This window comes from Perognathus longimembris, chromosome 4 (assembly GCF_023159225.1).
Source record: "Perognathus longimembris pacificus isolate PPM17 chromosome 4, ASM2315922v1, whole genome shotgun sequence".
Lineage (NCBI taxonomy): Eukaryota > Metazoa > Chordata > Mammalia > Rodentia > Heteromyidae > Perognathus > Perognathus longimembris.
The window spans coordinates 5434053-5460711 of record NC_063164.1 but is presented as its reverse complement, the minus strand read 5'-3'; the positions used below and the strand labels follow the sequence as shown (position 1 = coordinate 5460711).

At 54.8% G+C, this 26659-nt stretch overlaps 1 protein-coding gene across 1 annotated transcript in view; it reads left to right on the top strand.

Moving 5' to 3' along the window:
- Nucleotides 1-226: 226 nt before the first annotated feature.
- The window catches only part of Efhd1 (EF-hand domain family member D1), a 43403-nt gene continuing 16970 nt past the window's right edge, over nucleotides 227-26659 (top strand). Inside the window, exons 1-2 of the mRNA XM_048344517.1 lie at nucleotides 227-547; nucleotides 25023-25170. Of these exons, the coding sequence (XP_048200474.1) occupies nucleotides 240-547; nucleotides 25023-25170 (456 nt within the window). The 5' untranslated portion in view covers nucleotides 227-239. The remainder of the gene's footprint in view (nucleotides 548-25022; nucleotides 25171-26659) is intronic.

The following is a 26659-nucleotide window of genomic DNA, read 5'->3' as shown; positions in this document are numbered from 1 at the left end:
GGGTCCGAGCGGGGTCCGGGGTGCGGCGTCGGGTGGGGAGGGAGGGAGGGAGACAGGGAGACGCGAGCCGGGCGCACGGCCCCCACCCGGGCTCCGCCCCCTCACCGCCCCGCCCCGCCCACCGCCCCGCCCACCGCGGCCCGGCCAATCGCCGGTGCCCTCGGGCGCCGCGGGGCGTGGCCGGCCGCGGGCCAGCGAGGCGCGCGCGGACGGCGGGTCCCCGGGGCGCCCACTCGGCCATGGCCAGCGAGGAGCTGACGCGCAGGCTGCAGCGCCGGCTGCGGCTCGGGGAGGGCCCGGGGGGCGGCCAGGGCGACCCCCAGCCCGCGGGCCCCGCCGTCCCCGCCCGGGAGCCCGAGCCCGAGCCCCTCGGCCGGGCGCCCGGAGCCAGCGCCGCCGACGCGGAGCTGAGCGCGCAGCTGAGCCGACGGCTGGACATCAGCGAGGGCGCGGCGCGACCCCGCCGCAGCCGCGTCTTCAACCCCTACACGGAGTTCCCCGAGTTCAGCCGCCGCCTCATCAAGGACCTGGAGAGCGTGTTCAAACGGTGAGCCCCGCCGACGGAGGGAGGGAGGGAGGGAGGGAGGGAGGGCGGCGCGGGCCGCGCGCCCGGGTCCCGGGGGGCTGCGGTTAGCGCCCGGTGAACGCAGCGCGCAGGGGGCGCGGGGCGGGGGACGCGGAGGGCGCGCGGGGGGCCACCTCGCCGGGCACCTCCACTCCCGGGGCTTCCTACCCCTGGATGGTGGTACCCAAAGGATGCCGTGCGCTCTCGGGTCCCCCAGAGTCCCCCCCCCCCCCCGATGGCTCAGGGCTCCTCGAGGGTCCAGGGCTGTTCACGAGGTTCCCACCCCCCCCCCCAGCCTCCCCGCACAACTTCTAGGAAACTTTAACGCCCCCCCCCCTCCCCACCATGGTCGCCCGTTTCCTTCGATCCTTTGACACAAGCGGAAAGCGCACCGCCAGGGCCAGGGCCGCGCGCCCGGGGCGCACCGCGGGGCCGGTCAACGCCCCGTGACGACCCCGTGGCCCCAGGCCTCTTGGGGGTGTCCCGGGTAGGTCCCCTCGTTCCTGCGAACCGGCCTCGGCCTCTAACCACCAGCGTCTAGGTCCAGCCCCGCCCCGTCTCCAGCTACCGGGGGGTGGGGGTGGGTGTGTGGTGGGGGGCTCGGCCTGCCTCCGGGCGCCTGGGGGCCGCCTGGGTTCTCCGCACCCGGGAGGGTGGGAATTGTGATGGCCCCTCGCCTCTCACGGTGCCCAGGGACCTTGCGCGCCGCCGGCGTCTAGCGGAGCTATTAATGGGATGCCGTATCTGCCCCGTGGCCCTGGTTGTACGGAGGGGGTTGCAGGGCGCGGGCCGCAGCTCGGGGCACGCCTGGGGCGCGGACCGCCGTTCGCCCTCCCTGCTCCACGGTGGGGGTACGGTTCTATTTCAGGGTGCCGCGCGGCCCGTGGCCTGCAGCCCCCAGCCCCCAGCCCCGGCAGGCAGAACGTTCCTGGGCCTCGGGGCCGCTCGACCACCGCTTTGGCTTCCACAGCTGGAGTTTCTGGGTGCGCCCTGGGGTTGGAGCCCAAGAGTGGCACTGCGGTGGGGTGAGAGGGGATCAGAGCCTGAGATCTTCATCTTCCAATTGCTCTGGGCTACCTCGAAGTTGTCTTATTTATTTATTTATTTATTTCATGTTTTCATTCCTGGGGCTTGAACCCAGGGCCTGGGCTCTGTCCCTGAGCCGCTTTGTGCTCAAGGCGAGAGCTCTACCTCTGGAGCCACAGTGCCACCCGCGGCTCTTTCTGAGTAGTTTATCCTGCCCAGGCTGAGGAGCTGTGATCTTCAGATCTCAGCCTCCTGAGTAGCTAGGATTACAGGCGTGTGCCACCAGTGCCTGGCTTTAGGCATTAAAACAAATGATTATATTATCTTTAGGTAGTTGTACAGAGGACTTACTTGTCATTTGACAAAGCAGTTTAGGAATGCAGGGCGTCTTGATCAACATCATCCCTTCTCAGCATCCTCACCCATCTCCCCTCCACTAGAAATTCTTTTGCTTTATCCTAAAAGAACACTTTCTGGAAGGGTTATTGAATAATCTTAAAAGTAATTGAGCCCACCTGACCAGGGGGGTCTTGGGAGACCAAGCAAAGTACCACCTGTGAGGAATAAGGTACTAGACCAGATCAAGCTAAGACGAAGGCAGCTTGGGATAGGGGGCGTCTCAAGAGGAATGACAGTTCCAAATTGTGTCCAGTGTCTCTCCCAAGCTATGTATGATCTTGGTCAGAACCCTGGGCTGAGTCTTCTGTCACTTGCAGCCCACATTGGCATAAAGGAAAAAGGGGAAACATTTGGCTTGTGAAACTACAAAGCCATTATTGGCTTCAGGTATGGCTGGATCTAGGAGGTCGGATGATGTCATCCGGGCTTTGCTCCCTCCCTCCCCTCCGCCCGGAGGAACCTAAGCCCTTGTGAATCCTAAGGACATGCTCTCCCACTGAGCTGCACACTGAGCTCATCGCATGGCTCATCTCGGGTGGCAACCGGATGGCCACCCCAGCCTGGGCGAGTCAGAGGGGAAGAATAGCCACGGCAGAGGCGTTTGTGCCCCTGTGGGGGTTACTGCAGCTAGATACTGGCTTTTCTTTTTGGCGCTGGTCCTGGCGCTTGAATTCAGGGGCCTGGGCTCTGTCCCTGGACTTTTTTTTTTTAGTGGCTATAGGCTAGCGCCCTACCACTTGAGCCACAGCTCCATTTCCAGCTTCTTCTGAGTAGTTGACTGGAGAGAGGAGTCTCATGGGCTTTCTGCCTGGGCTGGCTTTGAATGGTGGTCCTCAGATTTCAGCCTGCTGAGCGGATGGAGTCACAGGCGTGAGCCACCGGTGTCTGGCTTGGGTTAGATTGAACCCCCTGGCCTTAGCTGCGCATGTGTGGAGTCCTCCCAGGTCCTGCACAGTCGCTCTCCCTCCTGGACCCCCCGTCAGGCTCCCCGTGTCCTGGAGACAGATCCCTCCGTGCAGAACCTACTCGAACACTTAGTGTCGCCCAGCCATCCCTGGCTTTCCCTGCCGTGTGTCTGCCTGCCTGGTGTTCTCCGTGTGGGAGGTGGCAGGCACCTCTCCCTCTCCCACCTGGGCAGGGACGCTGGGGCCTGAGGACTTGCTGTCTGGACGCTGGGGACGCAGCTCTGGTTGTAGTCCTGGTCCACCGCGCGGAGTCTTTGGTCAGCTCAGCAGGTGCTTGCAGTTGAGCACTAACACCTGTCTTCTACCCAGGCTGGGGCTCACACCTGCCATCCTAGCTACCCAGGCGGCTGTGATCTAGGATCCTGGGTAGATAAAATCGGAGAAACTCTTATCTCCAATTAGCCAGCAAAAATAAATAAGAAGTGCAGCTGTGGCTCAAGTGGTAGGGTGCCAGCCTTGAGCAAAAAAGCATCAAGCCCCAGTACACGCATGCGCGCGCGCGCGCACACACACACACACACACACACACACACACACAGAGCTTGACTTCTGAAGGGCTCTGTGTGCCTATGGATGCCAGGTTTATCCAGCTCCCCTGCCACCTGGCACCTGCCTCCTCCACTGGAAGCTGCCTCTGGCTGGCCGGCTGCGTCTGCCCAGGCTGGGGCAGCCCCTGGGCCCCTCTCTGGCCCAGGAAAGCGGCTGTGGGCTTGGCACTCGGGGATTTGCAGCCCTGTTCTGGCTGGGCAGGGTCGCTGTCCTGTGGCTGACCTTCAGCTTCTCCTTGGCCCCAGTCTTGCTCACACCCAGCTGGGCTCTGTTGGGTGTCCTTCTTCTGGCCCCGTGTCCTGCATGACCTTTTTTTGTGTTGTTTTATTTTTGTGTTTTTCTGTACTAGGAACTGAGAGTCTGTGTGTGTGCATTGGGCTTCAGCCTCAGCCGGTTTTGTTTTGTTTTTTCTTCTGAGACAAGGTCTTGTTTTGTTTCTCAGGCTGACCTTAGATTTATTTTATTTTTTTGCCAGTCCTGGGGCTTGGACTCAGGGCCTGAGCACTGTCCCTGGCTGCTTTTTGCTCAAGGCTAGCACTCTGCCACTTGAGCCACAGCGCCACTTATGGCCGTTTTCTATATATGTGGTGCTGAGGAATCGAACCCAGGGCTTCATGTATACGAGGCGAGCACTCTTGCCACTAGGCCATATTCCCAGCCCCATGACTTGAAATGCATGAGCTTAAATGTATGATCCCCAGTAGCTGGGATTACCGCTGTTTACCGCCACCCCCGGCTCCCGTGAGGCTTTGAAGTGAAAGTGCTTACGCTGTCTCCAGGCCTTCCTCCTGGAAGCCCGTCTGTCTGCCTCTTTCTCTTGAGACTTACCTACGTCTCCCCTCTCGCCCCCGAGACCACGGTTGTGCAACCCCCGTGCAGAGAGGACCACTGGCGACAAGCCAGGCAGGAAGAGCCTTTCCAGGGGTTTCTCGGGCTCCTCCTAGGTCTGATGCCCCCCCCATCCCCCGCGTCAATACAATCCATGGCTTGCTAACCCCCGCCCCCTCAGGAACAAGGAATACCCCAATGTGCCTTCCACTGGTCAGATGCCACCTAGTCCTCGTGGCACAGTGTCCGGGCAGCGTGAGAGCACGGCTGTGCCCCGGGCCCCCAGGACCTGTGGGCAGCCAGCTTGACAGCGCTGTGCCTTCAGGTTTCGTTCTGTGAGGGGGCGGGGGGACAGGAAAGGACTAAGGGGCCTGAAGGAACGCACATGTCGCATGTGTGTGAAGTGTCAGCCTATGCGGGGCTGCTGGGAGGACCGACTGGGTTTAAGCACTGTTGATGATGATGGTGGTGATGATGGCTATTTTGGGGGGCACTGGGGTTTTGAACTTTGGGCCTCATATTTGCTGGGCAAGCACTCTACCATTTGAACCAACATTCTAGCCACTCCCCCACCCCCCTCTTCTTTGCCAGTCCTGGGGGCTTGAACTCTGAGTCTGAGCACTGTCCCTGGGCTGGTTTTGCTCAAGGCTAGCGCTCTACCACTTCAGCCACACCACCAGTTCTGCCTTTTTTTTCCCCTGTGATTAATTGGAGATAAGATTCTCATGGAGACTTTTCTGCCCGGGGCTGGCTTCGAACTGCAGCCCTCAGATCTCAAGCCTTCTGAGTAGCTAGGCGTGTAGGCATAAGTCATGGGCACCCAGCACCCAGGACTAAACCGTGGGTGTCACTGTGGCTTGGCAAGCCCTCTGCCCCACTGGAGCCACGCCCCCACACCAGGTTGTCTTTTCTCCAGTGGTCCTGGGTCAAGTCTGAGCTCTCCCTGGAAGGTGATTGGCCTGCAGTGTGGGCTGTGGGGCGGCACTTCCGGTTCCCGTGACAGATCCACTGGCTGCAGCTCTGGGTTGGCGGACCCGGTCCCCGGAGCTGCTGCATACTGCATACGCAACAGAATTGCATTCTTCCCTGGTTCTAGATAGAAGGTAGCCTCTGCAGTCCTGGTGTGGGCAGGGTCCTGCCGGCGTCTTGGGCTTGTGGAAGAATCTGTCGTTGCTGCCCCCCTTTCTCCTGGTGGTGTTGGCAACCCCTGTCACCCGCTCCTTGGTTTGTAGGCGCACCCCTGCCGTCTGCCTGGCAGTTACGTGGTGTGCGCATGTGCATCTCTGTGTCGCCACAAGGCCTTAGGAGAACACCAGTCATTGGGTTTAGGTCTCGCCTTGGTCCAGGTGACCTCGTTTCAATTTAACTCGCTACAGCCATAAAGGCCCCATTTCTAAACAAGGCCACCTTTATGAGCTTCCGAGTGCACCTGGATTGTGGGAGGCTGGGTGTCCCTGCAGCACCATCTTGGAGATGAGGAGAACTCCAAGAAGGTGCCTGGGTGAAGGAAAGTTGGAATCATCTCATACTTCTCCAAAGCCAATCTGATGCCTGCATCCATCAGGATTATCAGCACCCCCCCCCCCCCATACCCCAAGCCTCATCCAGGGGCCTGGCCTCCACCTGCAAAAGCGGCCTGGCAGAGCCAAGACCTGCCTGTGCCAGAATTTCCCCTTCCAGCAGCTTCTAGATGCACATTCTGATGTCGCCACCCCTCAGTGAGCCCCTTGCAGGGTGTAACCTGATTATACCGGTCCACACAAAGCACGCCCGTTCTTTCTGCTGGGAGAAGGGGCAGACAGTGTTCATACAGATACAAAACATGCTTTGGGCCTCTTCCATCTGCTTTTCTTGTTTCCAAGTCCTTGCCCCGGGGATTGCTTCCATTTTCAAGACAAGGCTGGTCAGCCCGTGAGCTCGTTGGCTCTTGGAGTTGGCGTCGCTTCCATCTTGGTGTCCTAGGACTTCACACAAAGGAGTCTGGGTCCTAAGCGGGATGTTGGTGAAGAAAGGGAGCTCTGTAATGAGCGTGGGCCGCCAGAAGCACCGTCAGCCCGGCCAGAGAGCTGGCCTCTCCGCTTCCAGCGCGTTACTGGATAGCTGAGCCAGGACTGTCGTGGCCTGATTTTCAAGGCAGGGTGAGAGGCCCAGAAGAACTTGACTCTGGCAGTGTGTGTGCTTCGCGGAAACACGAGCCGCGCTGGACCTGCGCTCAGGCTGGACAGGAGAGTTTAACGACTCCAGGCCCCTGTCAGAGGGAGGGCCCCGGGCCGGGACAAGCCCCTTCAAGCAGGACCCAAACTCAACATGTGAGCATGCGGCCATGGGGCTTCTGCAGCACACGCGGTGCTTGGATTTCAGTTCCCCCAAGGAAGGGCGGGAAGAGGCGCCTGGGCAGGGAAGGCAGGGAGGCTTGTCTTTTTATGAAGACTGCAAGATGCCTCGGACCTTCTGGGGAGAGACGCCATGTCACATTCCCGCATCGTGAGGCTCCACCGCGGGCCAAAAAAGTGGAATTCTTCACTTCCCACCCTGCCCTACCAGTTTCTTTTTCTCCTTAATGTTTAGTACAGAGAGAGGAAGAAAAAGGTGTAGACTGTTGGGGGGTTTTCCCCTACTCCCCTCTCCCCCTTCCCTGCTCCCTCCCCTCCCCTCTCTTCTCCTCTTTGCTCCCTCTGTCTCTGTCTCTCTCTGTCTCTGTCTCTCTCTCTTGCAGGGGGATTGGGTTCTGGGGGGTGAAATTCAGGGTTCCACATCCTACCACTGAGTTCCATGGGAAACTGAGAATTTGCCTGAACCGAGAATTTGGGGAGGTGGGTCACCCCACCTCGGACCCCCTAATCTTGTAGGGGAATTGGCTTTAAAGATGGAGAAGAGGGCTGGGCTGGTGGTATCCCAGCACTTGGGAAGCTGAAGTTAGGAGGGTTGTGAGTTCAAGGTGAGTTTGGATGACATAGTCAGAGCCTCCCCCCACCAAAGATGGGGGGTGATGGGGGTTGGAGTGTAACTCAGTAACAGAGCATGGGCCCAGCATGTCTGTGGCCCTGGGTCCCATCTCCAGCATGGGGTGCATGCGCACGCGTGCGCACACACACACACACACACACACACACACACACTAGCAAAGTGCTGCAGTGCTTATCTTCTTAGAGAAAGAGAAATGCTTGCACACCTCCTGATGTAAAAGGCTGCAAGGCGGCCCCGGGCAGCTGTGATCCCCCTTGGATTGGAAATTCTCTCACCTGTGTTGGAATTTGCCATCTGACTCCTTAGACTTGGTGGGAAGGCAAGGGGAGAGGAGCCATCACTGCCCCGAACTCTGGCGAGGAGAAGGAGACAGAGTCGCCCCAAGCAGGTCCTCTGGGCTCTGGCAGAAATGACTGTGACTTGGAAGAAATTGTGCAGCCGGTGCAAGCAGTGTGTGCTTTCATTTGGCAGTGCCCAGGATTAAGGAGCTGGAGGGGGAGCCTGGGAGGCCATGGTTGGCTATTGTAGGGAGTTTCTCCTTCTCCCCACCTCACTCTCTCTGGGAAGTCTCTTCAAAGTCACCACCTTTATGAGACTGTAAGGGATAATGCTTTGCAAATGAGTGATGAAAACAATCATTACAAGTGTAGGGGGGGCTGGGAATGTGGCTTTAGCGGTAGAGTGCTTGCCTTGCATGCATGCAGCCCTGGGTTCGATTCCTCAGCACCACATACACAGAAAAGGCCGGAAGTGGCACTATGGTTGAAGTGGTAAGAGCACTAGCTTTCAGCACAGCGAGGCTCAGGGACAGTTCAAGCCTCAGGACTGGCAGAAAAAGTATGTGTGCGTGTGCATACACGCTTGACCATGGAGCTGCATCTCCTGCCCAACTAGCAGACCCCACGGGTAGCTGCTTGGCGGGGAGGGGTGTGACGCTCAACACCCCCCCTGCATGGAACAAAGGAAGGAAGGAGGGAGGGTAAAAAGGAACAAGGAGCTGTCTTGTGGGAGCCCCTTTGTCTGGAGCGAGGTTGGAAGGGAAGGGCCCTGGCCGCAGTGCAGAGAGCTCGGCAGTGGCCTCCGTGTTCCTTCTGCACCTTCTGGGCAGGTCTGTGGCGTGGCCAACATATCCGGCAAAGGACCACATAGCAAATCTGTTGTTTGGCTTTGGGGGTCCCTGAGCAGGGGTGGGGTCCCTTTGTTTCCGCACTAACTGCCCTAGTGACAGGGCAGCAGCCAAGGACAACATGCTCAGGGTGAGGGTTCTGTGTCCCCATGGACCTCTGACGCCAGGTTTGGCTCCGGGCTCACTCTTCCCATCTCCCTTCTCGAGAAGTCAGTGGCTGGCTTTCGCCCACAAGGCCAGACTTCCCAAGGAGACAACAGCGAAGCCATGCTGGACCCCTTGGCCTCTTGGTTGGGTGGGCGCCATGTTGGGGCCAGAGTTCTAGAACCTCAGAGTTGTCTCTGGAGGATTTGCAGGAAGCAGAAGCAAGGATTTCATTCAAGCCTCCTGCCAGTCAAAAATCTGTGAGCAGCCCTGACTTCTGGGATGACACCTGCGTCCTGAGGGAAGCCCACCTTCGTAGTTGAAATCAGTATGGGATGCTTTTGCTCACTGGCTGGCATTCTACCATCTGCGCCATGCCTCCAACCTCAATGAGGAGGCTGGCACACGCACGCCAGTCCTGGGGCTTGAACTCAGGGCCTGGGTGCTGTCCCTGAGTTTCTTGTTACTCAAGGCTAGTGCTCCACCACTTGAGCCACAGCTCCACTCTCACCTTTTTTGTGATTAATTAGAGTTAAGAGTCTCATGGACTTTTCTGCCCAGGCCGGCTTGGAACCGCGGTCCTCAGATCTCAGCCTCCTGAGTAGCTAGGATTGCAGGTGGGAGCCGCGGGCACCCAGCTAAGGGATGAACCTATCCCTGGGGACTCCTGGAGCCATCTCCACCCCCGGGACACTTGTGTTCATTGTAATGGCCGTCCATCCCCGAGTTGGAATCTTGGTGGTGGTGGTGTAGCTCGCTGGCAGCCTAGAGCGCTGGGTGAGATGTCTGGGTCAGCAGTTTGCTATTTCACCTCCCAGGTTCGGGCCCGCCCTACCCCTCTGGGTTTGGAGGGCCCAGGTGATGCCCTATGTCACTCCTGAAATTTGTTGGCTGTCGCCTCCCCGTTCCTCCTCCGGTCTCCCACACTGCCCCGTCTCTCCGCTTTCCGCCCCTCTGATAAGGCTGTCTAGTCCAGAGGCAGGAATTGTAGAGGCCAGCCTTCTCTCGTTGCTGGGAGTCACTGTGCAGCGATGCTCTTGTTCCTTTAGTGGCTGCCTGGGACTTGTTGCTGAGGATCTTCCTCTCAGTTTGGAGCCCTTTGACGCGCGCGTGTGTGTGTGTGTGTGTATGTGTGTGTGTATGTGGATGTGGAGGGGGTACACGTGTGCCTGTTTAGTTATTTTGAGACTGCTTCTTACTATGTAGCTGGCCTGGAACTCATAGTCCTCCTGCCTCAGCCTCCCCATGCTGGGCTTACAGGTGTGACCCACCAGGCCCAGCCTGGCTTCTTGTTTGCTGGGTTTGTGTGTGTTGAAGAAGTGCTCTACGGCCCAGCTCTACTCTTGAGTCCTGGGCCTGGTTTTATCGTCTGGCTCTAGCCTGGCACCCCTTTTCCTGAGTGAAGGCAGAGTTTGGTTTTGGAGATAAGGCATGGCTTGCTGGTGATAGCAGAAACCTCCTTCTTCTGGCTGTCAGTTCTTGGTTCTTCTCCAAGCAGGGCCTGGGGGAGGGGCGTGGCTCCCTTCAGCTGTGCTAGGTGGGGTAAGATTCCAACATGGTGACCCTCCTCTCTGATGGTGGGGGGGTGGGCGTGGCTGTCTGCTCTCCTCTTCCAGTATGGGCCTCTCGGTCACGGCCCCGCCCTTTGCCTGCTGCCAGCTTGGATTGGGTCTGCAGGAAGTAGGAGGACATTGTTCAGAACTTACAAGCCACCCTGTGCCCAGCGCCCAGTGCCTGTCCTTCGGCCCCTTCCTGGCAGGGAACCAGCACCGAGACCCACCCCACGCCCAGCTCCGCTCACTGAATACCCATTGTGCCTTGGGACAACTCTTGCCAAAAATATCTAGCTGCTGACAGTCCCAGCTCTTTGCTAGGGGGGGGGGGGACCTGGTGAACTTGGCGGTGGCCCGGTCGGTGGTGCCAGAGGCTGCCCCTCCCTACCTGTGCCATGCCCCGGTCTCCGCCATCTTTGCCACTGTCCCGTGCACAACCAGGCTGGGGCAGTGGTTCCTATTGCCTGGAAACCAAGTCTGGAGTCCCCATGGTTAGGTCTTAAAGCCCACTGCATCTCCCTTTCTCACTGATTCTCCAGCCTGTTACTGCTCTCCCTGGAGCCCTCCCCCCGCCCTCCCCGACCCTCCCCCATGCCCTCCAATTTTTCTAGTTGATTATATGCTAATGGCATTTAGGACTATAAAGCAGTCTTTTTGAAAAAAAAAAATTGGTTGTGGTACCAGTACTGAGGCTTGAACTCAGAACCACGTCACTGTCCCTTAGCTTTTTCCACTCAAGGCTGGCAATCTTGAGCCACGGTGCTTTGTGCTAATTAATTGGAGGTAAGAGTCTCACAGACTTCCCTGCTTGGGTTGGCTTTGGACCAAGATCTCACCCTCCTGAGTAGTTAAGGGTACTGGTGTGAGCCAACCATGCCTACCATGTGTGTGTGTGTGTGTGTGTGTGTGTGTGTGTGTGTGTGTGTGTGTGTATATATATATATTTTTTTTTTTTTTTTTTGCCAGTCCTGGGGCGTGGACTCAGGGCCTGAGCACTGTCCCTGGCTTCTTTTTGCTCAAGGCTAGCACTCTACCTCTTGAGCCACAGCGCCACTTCTGGCTTTTTTCTATATATGTGGTGCTGAGGAATCGAACCCAGGGCTTCATGTATGTGAGGCGAGCACTTTACCACTAGGCCATATTCCCAGCCCCCCCTGTCTGTATATATTAAGCCAGTGCTTTATCACTGAACTCTACCCCTGGCCACCCAGTGGCAAGACCCGTCATGGCTGAGAGTGGCTAAGCTTCCCTGAAGTCCCCGCCCCCATCCCAAGGCCATCCCGAATGGGTGCCTGGTGCTTTGCAGCAAAGATCCTTTGCTCTGCTGACTGCAGTTACACCCAAGGCCCGACGGCTGCCAAGGGATGAACCGGAGCCCGGGCAGGGGAGTATTGAGTGGCTCGTGCAGCCAGCTGACTGACCCACTCAGCCACTGACCTGTAAGTGAGATGTGGAAAAAGGTAAGTGACCACCTTCTCAGGTTGTCCCCAGTGATCGTGTGACCACTGACGCTGTTGATAGTTGGGGCTTTAATTAGGTCACCAGTTCCAGCCCCATGTTCTTGCCACCGAGGGCTGCTCGGTTTAAGGGAGTGCCAGCACAGCTTGAACACGGGGTGGAGAGGGGGGGACACGTTCTGGAGGTGGGGAGAGGTGGGGCGGGAGGGACACCCGGGTGCACTTCCTAATTATCCAGAGCCCCAGCACTGGCCCCAGAGTGCAGTCGAAATGAGCTTGGGGCTTGACTACCCCTGGCCAGCACGACCTGGCCTACCAAGCACCCCGTGCCTGCCCCTGGCCCTGTCCTTTGAGGCTTCCTGGCTTTTGGGAATCAAGGGGCTGGAGCTCAGCCTGCCCAGCTCTGATGGAATCTGGGTGTGGGAAGTCCATTAGGTCTGGGGTCTCCATCCTCTGAGATCTGCATGGCCCTGGGAATTCCAGGACTATTCCCAGGGGTGTACCCTGCCAGGTGTCCTATACCTCAAGACCCTCGTGTGTGCGTGTGTGTGTGTGTGTGTGTGTGTGTAGGCATATGCACACATGTGCATGTGTGCCAGTCCTGAGGTGTGAACTTGGGGCTTGGCTGCTGTCCTTGAGCTTTTTTGCTCAAGGCTGGTGCTCTACCATTTGAGCCGCAGCGCCATTTCTGGCTCTTTCTGAGTAGTTTATGGGAGATGAGTCTCATGGACATTCCTAGTCAGGCTGACTTTGAACCGTGATCCTCAGATCTCAGCCTGCTCACTAGCTGGGATTATAGGTGTGAGCCACCAGTGGCTGCCTATTTGCCTTTCATCTGGGCAACATCTGGACAAAGGAAGGGTCGGATACCCAGAAAATTCCAATAACTCAACCGGAGTCCAGCTACCCAGCCTGTGATGGCGCTGGGACGTGAGCAGGACAGTCTGGCCGGATCCAGCAGTGCAGATCCAGCCTCCACTCCCCGCGCCTTCCCCGGGAGAAGCCCACAGGGGTTCTGGCCACTCTGGGGTCATGGGTCAGTCCCCGGCAGGGGCTGCGCAAGCCCCCTGGGTGCACTTGGGACGCTGCAGATTTGGCAGCCGCTGAGCGCTGCCTTCCTCTGTCAGGTTGCCAGGTGCTGAGCGGGAAGCAGGTACGGGGGTGTGGAGGGAGCTCCCCCTGCTGCCGTCCGCCCGTCTTTTGGGATTTCCAGTGTAATAGAAGCACAGGGTGCGGGGGCTGACTTAGTCCACAGGTCTCTTGTGAGCCTTCAAACGTGGGCTTCTCACAGGGCACCCGTGGCTCATGCCCGCAATCTCAGCTACTCAGGAGCCTGAGATCTGAGGGTCACAGTTGCAGGGAAGTCTGTGAGGCTCTTGTCTCTGATTAACCAAAAACCAAACCAAACCTAAACAACAACAACAACACCCCCCCCCCCCAAAACCAGAAGTGGAGCTGTGACTCAAGCGGAGAACACTAGCCTTGAGCAGAAATGCCAAGTAAGAACATGAGGCCCTGGGTTCGAGGCCCAGGACTGGCACAAAAAGAAAAAATATATATGGGTCTCTTGCAGGAAGAGGAACAATGTGCTAGCTCTGCCCTGGTGCTACCCTACCCCCGTACCTCCTCCCTGCCGGGCTGGCACTGCCATGCCAGCTGGCCACACTGATTTCCACCCCCTTCACCCCCAGCCCCCAAGTCCATCCTCCGTGCTGAGCTGCTCTTTTGCCTTTAGGCCACCACAACTTCCCCAGAATGCCTTGCGTGAGTTATTGGCGCTCCTCTCCCCCCTTCCAGAACATTCTGGTACCCCAGGACTGCATTGGCACGGAGACCACTGGCTTTTCTCGGGTTCCTTCATTGGTTCTTCTCGCTCCCAGCTGCTCTCAGCACTGCCTGGTTGTCAAAGCTCCTCTGTTCCTTTATCTGTTTCCCTTTCCCTCTGGGACCCTCTCTGTGCCTCCCTTCGGCTCTGGAGAGGCCCAGGTAGCGGTGAGCCAGGCGGTCAGGGAGGGAGTGAATGGCGCACAGGAGCGTCGGCAGCTCATGCTGCAGAAGTAGCTGGTAGCCCACTGGTTGGACATCCCAAGTTTGGGCTCTGACTCTCACTTGTCAGGGCCCCGGCCTTCCTCAGAGCCCGCTGTGATGTCTGCTCTGGAGGCCGGAACGGACAACGGATGAGATGACAGCGAGGGATGCCCAAACCAGAGACAGAGATCCAGGCAGAAGGCCCCCCCCAGCCCTGGACACGTTGAGACTCGTGTGGATGGGCAGAGTTGGGGACAGCCACCTCCGGATGGCTCCAAGAGGCTCCCCCCCAGGGGACTGCCAGATCTCTAGACTTGAAAGCGCCCGGTGCCACAGGAGCGCGGGTGACCTGCAGGCTGAGGTGGGACAGGAGATTCTGTCCCTGCCAACAGGAACTGACCATCCCCCGTGTCCTTGTCCTCTGCTCTTTGGCCAACTCTGGCTGTTTGGAAAGGCATGGGTACTTCCCACAAGGCCTTTCTGCATAAAGCAGCTACTGTCCTGGTGGCAGCCGAGGCGTGGGCCACCCCCCCCCCACACACACTAGGGCATTTTCTGGGGCACTGCCATCTTCCTGAGAACCCCCCGGCCCAGGAATTCCCTCTGGAGTGTCTGATGGCTGAGCTTCAGCAAACAAAGACTGCCTGGCTTCATTCTTCCTTTGTTAATGGCATGATTATTCTGGGGAGTTGAAAACCAAGAAAACCCAGGGGCTCTGGGCAGTGGAAGCCAAAAGAATAAGTGATTCATAAGCTGAGGAGGGGGGGTGAGATCGGGTGGACACTGGACACCAGCTCTGGCCCTGGGGGGTGGGCTTAGGTATCACCTGGACCCTTAGACAGGACTAGGGTTTTTCCCAGTTGGTGGGGACGGTAGAGGTGGCCTGATTGAGCAGGAATCACAGTCTCTGCCTTGCCTTACCTCAACTACCATACCTCAGTGCTTCCCAGCTAGGAAAGGAGGGGAGATGTCTTTCCAGTGGAGCCTGGAGTAGCCTTGTTCCCCTATGGAGCTGGGCCAGGATGAGTCTCTGCAAGCCAAGCACCAGTGCCTCATGCCTGTAATGCTAGCTACTCAGGAGGATGAGATCTGAGCATTTCAGTTCAAAGCCAGTACTGGGAGGAAAGTCCCTGAGGCTCTTATCTCCAGTTAGCCTGCAAACAGCCTGAAGAGGAGCTGTGATTCAAATGGTTGAGCACCGCCTTTGAGAGGGGAAAGCTAAGGAACAGCACCCAGGTCCTGAGTTCAAGTCCAGTATACACACACACGCACGCACGCACACACCCCAGCCAGCACAGGGACCCTAGCAGGTGGTTGGGTTGAATTTTCTCCGGAATTCTAAAGATGGCAAAATTTGGGAGCAGGCTGAGTGTGGGCAGCTTTCTGGAGTAGAGCCCTGGAAGCTGTCTGCTTCCTCGTCATTCCTTCAGAGTGGCTTTTTATAAAAATAGCCCTCTTGCTCGCTGCTGGCTGACGCCAGCTCAGGCCTCTCTCCCTTGGGCCCTTGGCAGCTGAGCAAGGCAGAGGGGGCTCACTCAGATCGCTCCCGGTTTCAGAGAACGTCGTTTCTCCCAGCGCCTGACAGGACTGGATCTGCGGGGCCATCCCGAGGACGGGTGGGACCAGTCCCTCGGCACACTGTGGAGAACAGGAGGAGGAGAGGGACTGAGCCTATGGAAACACAGGAAAAGCACACACATCCAGGAAGCCTCGAGGTCCTGGCACAACCGGACTGGGTATTGAACTCAGGACCTCACCTTCGCTCAGCGAATGCTCCCCCAGTCCTTTTACTTTTAGTTTGCTTTTCAGATAGAGTCTCACACTGACTTTCCCTGGATGGGCCTCAGACCGCGATCCTCTCACCCAAATCCCGTGCATTTGGGGTTCTAGTATGAGCTGCCACACCTGGCCACACCTGTGGGTAGTTTTTCTTGACTAGTCTTGGTTGCTTAAGAGAAGAAAGCTCTGGGATGAAATTTAGCATTACGGAAAGGACTGGGAGTATCGCTCAGCGGCAGAGCACGTGCAAGGGTCCCTGGGTGTGATCTTCAGCATGAAAGCCACACAAAAAAATAAAATAATTACAGGAGCAAAAAGGAGATGAGATGTTGGTAGAGGGACTTGGGAGACGCCAGTAAGCATTTGAAAGATGCAAGTCTCTCTGTCTGTCCGTCCGTCCGTCCGTCCTTCTGTCCGTGTCTCTCCGATTTGAAGAAAAGGGGGGAAGGATGTGGGTTTAAGCTGGGCTTTAAAGAGAGATCAGGCCGCAGGCAGCAGGGCTCTCCGAGACCCCACTGGGGCTGGGTGAGGCTCCTTCCCCAGCCTTCCAGCCTAGCAGGCTCTTCTGGAGCCGCATCCCAGGGCCCTGTCCTGCGGGGAGGGGATCCAGGCCCGCCCACCCAGGCAGTTATTCTAGGGGTCCAGCCTCAAGTCCCACTAACCAGCGCACGTGCATGCACGCGCGCACACACAGACAGACAGACTGGGTGGCTGCACCCCATAATCCAGCTCAGAGCAAAGCTGTGGGTTCGGGAATCAGGCTGGCCAGGCTGGGCTGGGGGCGGGCGTCCTGTTCACCTTGTTGAGCCCAGTGCCCTGGGCTGCTGAGCCTCTCTGGGCCGCCATATCTCCGGCAGCCTGATGGCGCCTCGCCCCTCACAGGAGTGTTGAAAGATGAAGCAGGAGAAATGTATATGAAGGGCTCCACTGGCGAGACTTTCTCCAAATGTTTGTAAGACAGAAATATTAGCCTCCTCTTGGCCAGAAATGAATTCCTCTGCCTGTGACGGTGGCCCCGTGCCCGCGGGGCCTCAGAGCCCGGGCGCCGCCCGTTCGGGTGGACGTTTTCCCGTGTAAATTGCAGAAGGCTGACTGAAGCTGGGTGCAGGTGGCTCACGCCTGTAATCCTAGCTGATCCTAGCTACTCAGGAGGCTGAGATCTGAGGGCCACAGTTCCAAGCCAGCCAGGGCAGGAAGGTCCTTGAGACTCATCTCCAACTAGCCACCAGAAAACCAGAAGGGTCAGAACACTAGCCTTGAGCACAAAAGCTCAGAAACAGTGCCCAGGTCTTAAGTTCAAACCCTAGGACTTGCACACACGTGTGCATGCATGCGCACGCACACACACACACACACATAGTCACTCTGTTATGTGTTCACCGTGCTCATGTGCACAAGCCCTGGTCCTCCCCTCGCCTCTTATGAGTTGAGGGGTATGTAGTAGAAGCTCAGCCGGGGCTGATCGTTCTTGCCAGCCCTGTGCCCATAAAAAAGCCGCAAGTCCCTACTTGGCCCTCCCAGCTGTGTGTGTGTGTGTGTGTGTGTGTGTGTGTGTGTGTGTGTGTGTGTGTGCACGTGCTGGGGTTTGAACTCAGGTCCTGGTATTATTTCTTTGTGCACAAGGCCGGTCACATCACATGAGCCACAGCTCCACTTCCAGCTCTGTTCTGATCCACAGGACCTGCTCTCTCTGCCACTTTCCCCTCTCCTGACGTGGAACTGCTACTCACCCCTCCCCGGCACCCTGACCACAATGGGGCCCAGTGCCCACCTCAGCCAGCTTTCCCTACACGATGAGGGCAGGCAGCTACTACTAATTCATCATAGGACTGTCCAAAAAATCAGAAGGCTACCGGGCTTGTAAGCCTAGCCGCCCAGAAGGCTGAGATCTGCGCATCATGGTTCAAAGCCAGCCCAGGTGGGAAAGTTCGTGAGACTTTTTATCTCCAATTAACCACCAAAGAGCTGGAAGAGGAGTTGGGGCTCAAGTGGTAGAGCCCCCTGCCCTGAGTGAGAACGCTCATGGGACTGCACCCAGGCCCTGAGTTTTTGCCACGGAAGGTTCCGAGGCCTGTAGTGTGCGGGTATACCTCAGCCCCCTCAGGCTTTGAGAGGACAGATGAAAGGGTAAGATGGGGCTGGGCCACACGAATGTTCTTTGCTTTGCTTTTTTCCTGCCTGTCTTGTAAATCTTGGAGGCAGCCAGGGCAGACAAGCCCTTGGAAAGAGTCACTTTGAAGACACAGGGATGCGCTTGTGATTGTAAACCCCGGCGCTACAGGGGAGGGGACACCTCTGATGTGGTCACTTTATAGTCTTGCCAGAACTCCATAGATGGCACTGGGCTGATGCTTCTAATGGGAACAAAAGAAAGCAGCCTTTACCGGGCAGGGGTGAGGGGAGGATGACAGGGGAGCTGGCTCCCCTCGGATGGACATGTGCTTTCTTCTTGTGCCAACCAGGTGGTGCCCCTGTGCAGTGCACCCGGGGTCTTCTCTCTCCTTTCATCCTTGGCCTTTCTTCCTGTCTGGGATTTGCCCACTTGGTAGGGGTGGGGGTGGGGGTGGGGTAGAGTTCTGCTTCCAGGTGCGTGCTCCCAAAAGGGTGGGATAAGAAATTCTCACGCATTTAGAAAGAAGCTGCAATTGTTCATGTGTGCCCAGGGCTCGCCGCGGACCTTTCTATTAGGCCTAGACAGATTCAGGGGTGTGAGTGTCCCAACATCTTTTTTTTTTTTTTTTGCCAGTCCTGGGTCTTGGACTCAGGGCCTGAGCACTGTCCTGGCTTCTTTTTGCTCAAGGCTAGAACTCTGCCACTTGAATCACAGCGCCACCTCTGGCCATTTTTGGTATATGTGGTGCTGGGAAATCGAACCCAGGGCTTCATGTATATGAGGCAAGCGCTCTTGCCACTAGGCTATATCCCCAGCCCCCCAACATCGTTTATACCTGGACTGATGTGTGTGTGTGTGTATCTGTCTGTCTGTCTGTGTGCAGGTACTGAGGTTGAGCTCAGAACCTCATGCACTGGCTTAGCTTTTTCCCTCAAGGCTGGTGCTCTATCATTTGAACCACACCTCCACTTCTGGCTTTTGCTGGTCAATTAGAGATATAAAAAGTGTCAGAATGGGGCTGGGGATATGGCCTAGTGGCAAGAGTGCTTGCCTCATATACATGAGGCCCTGGGTTCAATTCCCCAGCACCACATATACAGAAAATGGCCAGAAGCGGCGCTGTGGCTCAAGTGGCAGAGTGCTAGCCTTGAGCAAAAAGAAGCCAGGGACAGTGCTCAGGCCCTGAGTCCAAGGCCCAGGACTGGCAAAAAAAAAAAAAAAAAAGTGTCAGACACTTACTGCCTAGGCTTGGCTTTGAATCCTGATCCTCTGATTTCAGTCTTCTGAGTAGCTAGGATGACAGGCGTGAGCCACCAGTGCTGGTAGATTTGTGGCTTGTCTGTTCTGCAAACTTAGTTTCTGCGTTGTGCACTTCTTCCCTTGAAGGCACCTTCTGTTGTTGTTTTATTTAACTGGACAACCTCTTTTTTTTTTATTTTTTTGGTGAGCAATAATAAAGATGGAATCCAGGGGCTGGGAATGTGGCCTAGTGGCAAGAGTGCTTGCCTCATATACATGAAGCCCTGGGTTCGTTTCCTCAGCACCACATATATAGAAAATGCCAGAGGTGGCGCTGTGGCTCAAGTGGCAGAGTGCTGCTAGCCTTGAGCAAAGAGAAGCCAGGACAGAGCTCAGGCCCTGAGTCCAAGGCCCAGAACTGGCAAAGAAAAAAAAAAAAGATAGAATCCAGGACCTTGTGCCTGCAGGTAGGTGCTCTACTATTGACCCCCGACCCCAAGCCCCAGGCCCCACCTTCTAACTGAATGCCACCATTTCCAGCGGAAAGTCCCCAAACAGAGGATTTTGTGCTTGGCTGAGCCTTCATGCACTATTCCCTTTTGTAAGTTTTGGACACATGACCACATGGAAGGCTCTGGAAAGTTCCACACTGCAGCAAACCTGTTTACTTGGACTAGGACTTCTTGTAACAAAGACCATGCATCTCAGCCTGTTTGGAAGAAAGAGCTTGCTTGACTTTTCAGGTCCAGTTCTGGTCAGCTGTTTTGCCAGAAAGCTCCTGTGCACTTAGCTGAAGGCCATCTCCGTCCTTTCCACGTCTGGCTGCCTTTTCAGGTCCCTGTGTTGCCTCCGTATGCATCTCTTTGCTTTCCCAGGCCCAAGGTCCCTGGCTCCTCCTCCTTCTGACTTTATGCGGGGTCTTAGCCCATTCATCTTTTGGGGGGCCTCCCACTGACCAGCTCCAACCCCACCCCGGCGTGTGGGATCTATGTGGAATGGGATAGAGCAATGGGGTGGGTGGAAGAGTGGTCCCTTTCATTTGGTCTATGATAAATTTTCTTCCTTGTCCATGCTAGGGAATGCGCTACCACTGAGCCACACACCCTTGATCACTAATTTCCTATTTTTGTGTAAGTGCCAGTCCTAGTGCTTGAACTCAGGGCCCAGACACTCTCCCTGAGCTTTTTTAACTTTTTTCCCAAGGCCAGTGCTCTACGACTTGAGCCACAGCTCCACTTACAGCTTTTCGGTAGTTATTACAAGATAAGCATCTCATGGACTTTCCTGCTTGGGGCTGGCTTTGAACCATGATCCACAGGTCTCGGCCTCCTGAATAGCTTACAGACGTGAGCCACCGTCTCGTGCAGTTCGGTGGCATGAAGTACATTTTCATTGTTTTGTGAACATCACCATCATCTGGACCTGGAACTTTTTCATTGCGCAAAACAGAAACTCTGTTCTACTCCTGTGTCCCTCAGCCTTGGCTACCACCATTCCACTTCTCCCTAATACCTCATCTAAGAGGAATCCTACAACGTGTGTACGTTTCCTGTGTTCCACTTAGTATAATGGGGATTCGCAGGGCTTGAATTCACTTCAAGGCCCATCCACGTTAAAGTACGTGCCAGAATTTCCAGTTGATGGCTGAATGACAGCCCACTGTACGGATAATGCCCCGCATGGCTTAGCCATTCATTTGATGAGTGAATTCCTTGGAGGGATTCTACCTTTTGGTTGTTGTGAATAGGTGAATAGAGCTACAGTCAACAGCTGGGAATGGATGTCTCTGAGCTTCTCTTATTTTTATTAGCATACATTAGCTATGCGGGGAGAGAGGATTTCATTGTGATATTTCCATGCATATAGATAATATATTCCCATCACTATCCTGTCAACCCCTCCCATCCTTCATTTCCTTCCTAATACAATTTCAACACTGTTCCTTTTTTTTTTTTTTTTTTGGTCAGTCCTGGGCCTTGAACTCAGGGTGTGAGCACTGTCCCTGGTTTCTTTTTGCTCAAGTCTAGCACTCTGCCACATGGGCCACAGCACCACTTATGGCTTTTTCTATATTTGTGATGCTGAGGAATCGAACCCAGGGCTTCATGTATACGAGGCAAGCACTCTACCACCAGGCCATATTCCCAGCCCCAGTTGTTCCATTTTTATACAGGTCTTCAATCTATTTTCATTCATCCATTCTCACCCTCATTAGCCCTGCTAGTACTTATCTCCCCAACAGAGCCCTTTTCTCCTCCTACCCCTATCGATCAACAGCTTCCATGAAGGTTCTTTATGCTGTTTGTCTGTAGGTTACATTGCATCTCAAAATTATTCATAGTCTTTCTTTTTCTGTCTCCCTTTCCCCTTCTCCCCTTAGATTCCCTTTCCCCTTCGATTCATACTCTTGTTTATATCAGGGCCTTGAAATTTTCCTCACTGTGTTTTGTCCTTAGACACCATACTAAATTGCTGAGGTCTTTGTTTATTTGTTTTGTTTTTGTTGCTAGTCCTGGGGCTTAGACTCAGGGCCTGAGCACTTTCTCTGGCTTCTTTTTGCTCAAGGCTAGCACTCTGCCACCTGAGCCACAGCGCCACTTCCGGCTTTTACCTATATATGTGGTGCTGAGGAATCGAACCCAGGGCTTCATGTATATGAGGCAAGCACTTTACCACTAGGCCATATTCCCAGCCCCTGCTGAGGTCTTTGGAACCTAGGTTTTGCCCCCCACATATCCGCTCCAGGGTATCTGAGAGTCAGCACCTTTCTAGGTGGCTCTGGAAGAGCTAGCCCACCTGATTATCCTGGTATCTGCACTCATCTGTCACCCCCAGAGGGCCTAATAAGGCGGGTATCTCCTGAGCACCAGCGCCAGGTTGGCCAGAGTTTTCTGTTGGAGCAGCTTGACACCTGTGTTTCAGAAGTAGAGGGTTTGTTGGGCATGGTAGTGCATGCCTGTAATCTTAGTAGTTGGGCAACAGAGGCAAGAGGATCATGAGTTGGGAGCTAGCCTTGGCTGCGTAGCAGGAGTCTAGGGAGGAAAAGCAAGAGTCAGCATGCCAGAGATTGGTGGGGGTGGGGAGGGGTGGGAGGGAAGGAAAAGGAAAGAGGAAAGGAGGGAGGGTCTGGAAATAATTGAGTATGGTAGGAAGTGTGATTGTGTGACTAGACTATAAAAGGTCCCGAGTTCAATCCCCACCAAGTCGAAGCATAGCTCTGTATGAATGCTTGCGCGCCAGTGCTCAAAGCAGCATTATTCAGAACAGCCCCAAAGGGGAAATAACTCAAGCAATAATCCCCTGATGAGTGAACAAACGAAATGTAGTATGTGTGTACCCTTAGAATATTACTTGGCAAAGCAGATGGATACATGTTGCTGTAAAATGAGTGACCTTGAAAACCTTATGCTACGTGAAAGAAGCCAGATGAAAACTCTGTAAGTGGTCTGAGTCCATTGGTGAGAAATGCCCGGCAGAGGCAAATCCACAGAGACGGAAAGCACAGCCGTTTGTAGGCGATGGGGCGAGACATGACGCGTGATGAGAAGTGACTGCTAATGGGTTTGCAGTTCTCTTTAGGGGGAAGAAAATGTCCTGGGTTCAGTAGCAATGAGAGTCAACAAACCTGTGAATACACTTAAAAAAAACACATTGGACTCAATTAAAAGTGAATTATTTAAAGGAGTGAATTACATCATGTGTAAATTATACCTCAGTAAGGCTTCTTATTAGTTTTTTCAATAAACATAAAAAGTAGCTCAACGCGGTACACCATGGAGTCATTTTTAGTAAACCCGTGTAAATCATTGCTTCCTCTTATTTTAACAAGCACAAACCTTCCTTTGTTACTCAGGTCTGGGGCTGGACCAGCTGATTGGTAACTCCGCCCACTTCCTGGAAACCTTGCTTACCACCTGGCTCTTGTCCAGACTTGGGAACCCCGTCTTTGGGGGGTTCATGGGAGATCTTCAGTGCTCACAGACACACAGCCACCTCGTGGGGGACCTTTGGTCCCTCGCCAGTGGGGTGGCCTGAGCAGTGAGTGCAAGGACAACTTGAGGACGCAAAGCCCAGTGGAAGAGGGTGGTGCGTGTTGGTACCGGAAAAGGACACACAATGGGTGCCATTGGAGCGCAGAGGAGGAAGAGGGTGGCGCCCCAAGATGTGGGGTGCAGGAAAGTCACGGGGGAGAGCAGGAAGGGGTGCATGCCTGAGTGCAGGTTGGGGGCAGGGGATGGCGTGGAAGCAGTCCGAAGGCTTGGCCCTCTTGTCCAGGGTGGCTCAAATGCCACGGCCCACAGCCTTAGATTGCCAGTTGTCCACTGGCTGCATTGTTGGGTGGGTGGTGGTGCTGCTCAACAGTGGTGGGGTTTGTTATTGGGTAGGAGGTGGGCAGATGGATGGATTTCATTTAATATGTATGCATCACAAAATTTGCCATCATAACTGTTGAAACGCACTGTGTCCGGGCATGAGGCACGTTGCCAGTGCTATTCTGCCACGTTGCCCTCCGTCTCCCAAGCCTTTCCCATTCCAGACCAAACTGGCAAGTCTCACTTGGGCCCTGGCCCCAGCCCTCTGCTTGCTTTCTCTCTGCGGTGGACTATCTGAGGGGCCACTCGTGTGTGTCCTTTGGTGACCAGCTTACTTCACCTAGCATGAATGACACCTTGAAAGGTCACCTACGTGGTAGCATGTGTTAGACTTTCCTTCCTTTTATTGCTGAAGTAAAATTCCATTGCATAAATGATCACGCGCCCCTGCTTGAATGCACTGGGCTTGCTTAGCCTGCCTCTGTGCACAGACTCGGGTTGCTCTACCTTTAGGCTGTGGAGTCCTGGTCCCTCCCTCCCCACCTCCAATTCTGGGGATGGAAACCAGGGCCTTATGCATACGTGCTAGGCAAAATAAGGCAACAACAACAATCTCTACCATTAAGTCAGATGCTGGTAGCTTCTACCTGTAAGCAACTCAATAGACTGAAATCTGAAGATCAGGAAGATCAGGGTTCTAAGCCAACCTGGGCAGAACAAAATCCACAAGATTCTTATCTCCAATTAACCACCAAAAACCTCGAGTGATAGAATGTCAGCCTTGAGTGGACGAGCCAAGCAAGAGCTCAAGGTCCCAAGTTCAAGTCCCAGTAAACACACTACCACCACCACCATCATTGAACTATACTTGCAGCCCAACTTATTTAATTAAGTATTTATTAGCATAATGTGGTTTCACAGGGTGGGGGGAGCTTCACTTTGACAGATGCGTATAATATATCCTTCCATATCACTTCTCCTTTTCTCCCACCTACCGCCTTTGTCAACCCAAATGTCCTCCCACCGTATACCCTACCCCCAGCAGAACCTGTTTTACTTTCTTGTCATTCATTGTTTTTAGTGTGTATTAATTGCACCAAGGAATCTCACCATGGTATTTCATACATGCATATGTTAACATTTTGTTCCCAACAACCCTCTCTATTGCTTTATCTTTGCTTGTCCTCAGAATCCCTATTGATCTACAGCTTTAAGATTTCCTAGGTCAGCCAGGTGCGGGCAGCTCATGCCTGAAATCCTAGCTACTCAGGAGGCTGAGCTCTGAGAATTGCAGTTCAAAGCCAGCCTGAGCAGGAAACTCTGTGAGACTCTCATCTCCAATTTAACCACCAGAAAACTGGAAGTGGCACTGAGGCTCCAGTGGTAAAGCACTAGCCTGGAGCTCAAGAGCTCAGGGACAGCGCCCGGGCCCAGGGTTCAAGCCCCATGACTGCCAAAAAAAACAAAGATTCCCTAGGTCATCTTCACACATAGTTGCACTATATTTCAAAATTATTCAGTATCAGCCAGGCACTGGTGGCTCAGGCCTGTGATCCTAGCTACTCAGGAGGCTGAGATCTGAGAATCACAGTTTGAAGCCAGCCTGGGCAGGAAAGTTTGTGAGACTCTTGTCTCCAGTGAACCACCAGAAAACCAGAAGTGGAGCTGGTAGGTACTAGCTTTGAGAAAAAAATATACTCAGGGGCAGTGCTCAGGCCCTGAGTTCAAGCCCCAATACTTGTGCATGTGTGTGCGTGCACACACACATACCCAAATGTGAGTTTTTCCTTTTTTGTTGTTAGGCGTGGAGCTTGAACTCAAGGCCTGGGCACTGTCCCTGAGCTCTTTTGCTCAAAGCTAGTGCTCTACCACTTTGAGCCACTTGCCACTTCCACAAATGTGACTTTTCAGTACACACTTGAGAGACCAGAAACTGTGTTTGGCCTAACATGTCTTCTTTTTGGCCTGCAGGTATGACGCTGGACGGGATGGCTTCATCGACCTGATGGAGCTGAAGCTGATGATGGAGAAGCTGGGGGCCCCCCAGACTCACCTGGGTCTGAAGAGCATGATCAAGGAGGTGGATGAAGACTTCGACGGCAAGCTCAGCTTCCGGGAGGTACCAATGCCCTGTGGGTCCAGCGCCGTGGAGGGAGCGGCTCAGGGTGGAACCGCAGTTTTACAACTGGGTTAGCCTCGCCAGAGTGCTGTTTGGACATTGAAGCTACAGTTCTACTTTAAACAAAAAAATACCTTTAAGGGCCCCATCTGTAATTCTAGCTACTTGGGAGGTGGAGATCAGGAAGATCTCAGTTAAATGTCAGCATGGGCAAAAAGAATACAGGACTTCATCTCAATCAATTAGAAAGGGCAGGCATGACGGCTTCTGCCTGTCACCCTACCGACTTGGGAATTGTAGATAGGAGGATTGTGATCCAGGCTGGCTTGAGCATCACTGGGAGACCTTACCTGAAAGACAGCTAAACCAAATAGGGGTTGGGATATAGCGTAAGTGGTAGAGTGGATGCCTAGCAAGTACAGAGCCCTGAGTCCCACACTGGGAAAATACCCAGGTAACAGGTTGAAAATCTGCATGGAGAAATCTAGCTATGTTCTGGTGGCTCACATCTGTAATCCTAGCTACTCGGGCTCTTAGGTTGAACTGGCCAACAAGAGCCCCCATTCCAGCTGTGACAAACAGCTCATCACACACAGCTCCAGCAATTGCCATCTGTCCTGTCCTCAGCCGCCTTGTTTCCACCTTGTTCTTTGTGGACCATATTTGGTCTTCCTCCTGTTTACTGACACTTTGCCAGCTCCTAAGCCTCTTGAAGTGTCTTTTGCATGCTAGAGAAGACTACCACTAGTAGTCACAAGAACGACCTCTGGGGCTGAAGGTTAAATTGATCACCAGAGACCAACGACTTAATGAATGATGTCTCTATAATTACATTTCCCCGAAACTGGAAAGGACTGGTTTCTTTATTTGGGGAGGGGAGTGGTGTAGATTACTAAGCACTGGGAGGTTCCTGGAGGGAGGCCCGGTGTATACATCTCTTCATCAGTAATAGTAATCTGATCTCTTCTGAATGAGATTCCATGACCCCCCACTAGGATTCGCCACCCACTTGTCCACTGCACAATCAACCGCTTGTTGGGTGACCCTACACTCTGGGGTCGTAAGTATACTGTGAGTGAGGCCAAAGGAGACTATGTTGGCTCTTCCCTTCTCTCACTAGCGTGCGTCACGGGAAAGCTGTGCTGCATAGCCCTTGGGTTATGGTGTCCAGCTTTTGCATTGAGAGCTAAGGACCTAAGAGGCAAAAATGGTCAGGATTGCGCAGCGCTGTAAGGGGGCTGCCACTGCCGTCAGTCATCACGACCCCAGGCCTGGGGTTGGCCTGGGCTGGCCTGGGGTGTGGAAGGTAGGGGCTTTTGCCTTAGGGAAGGAACCTGGGGAGACACCAGGAGAGAGCTCCAGCTTTTGTCCCCACCATTGTGACTTCTGGAACAGCACAGAAGATGGGTTTTAGGGGCATTTAGACCTAACGCTCCCCACAAGTGCGTCTTCAAATACAACATGCTGGGCCAGCTCCTGGTTAGCTGCC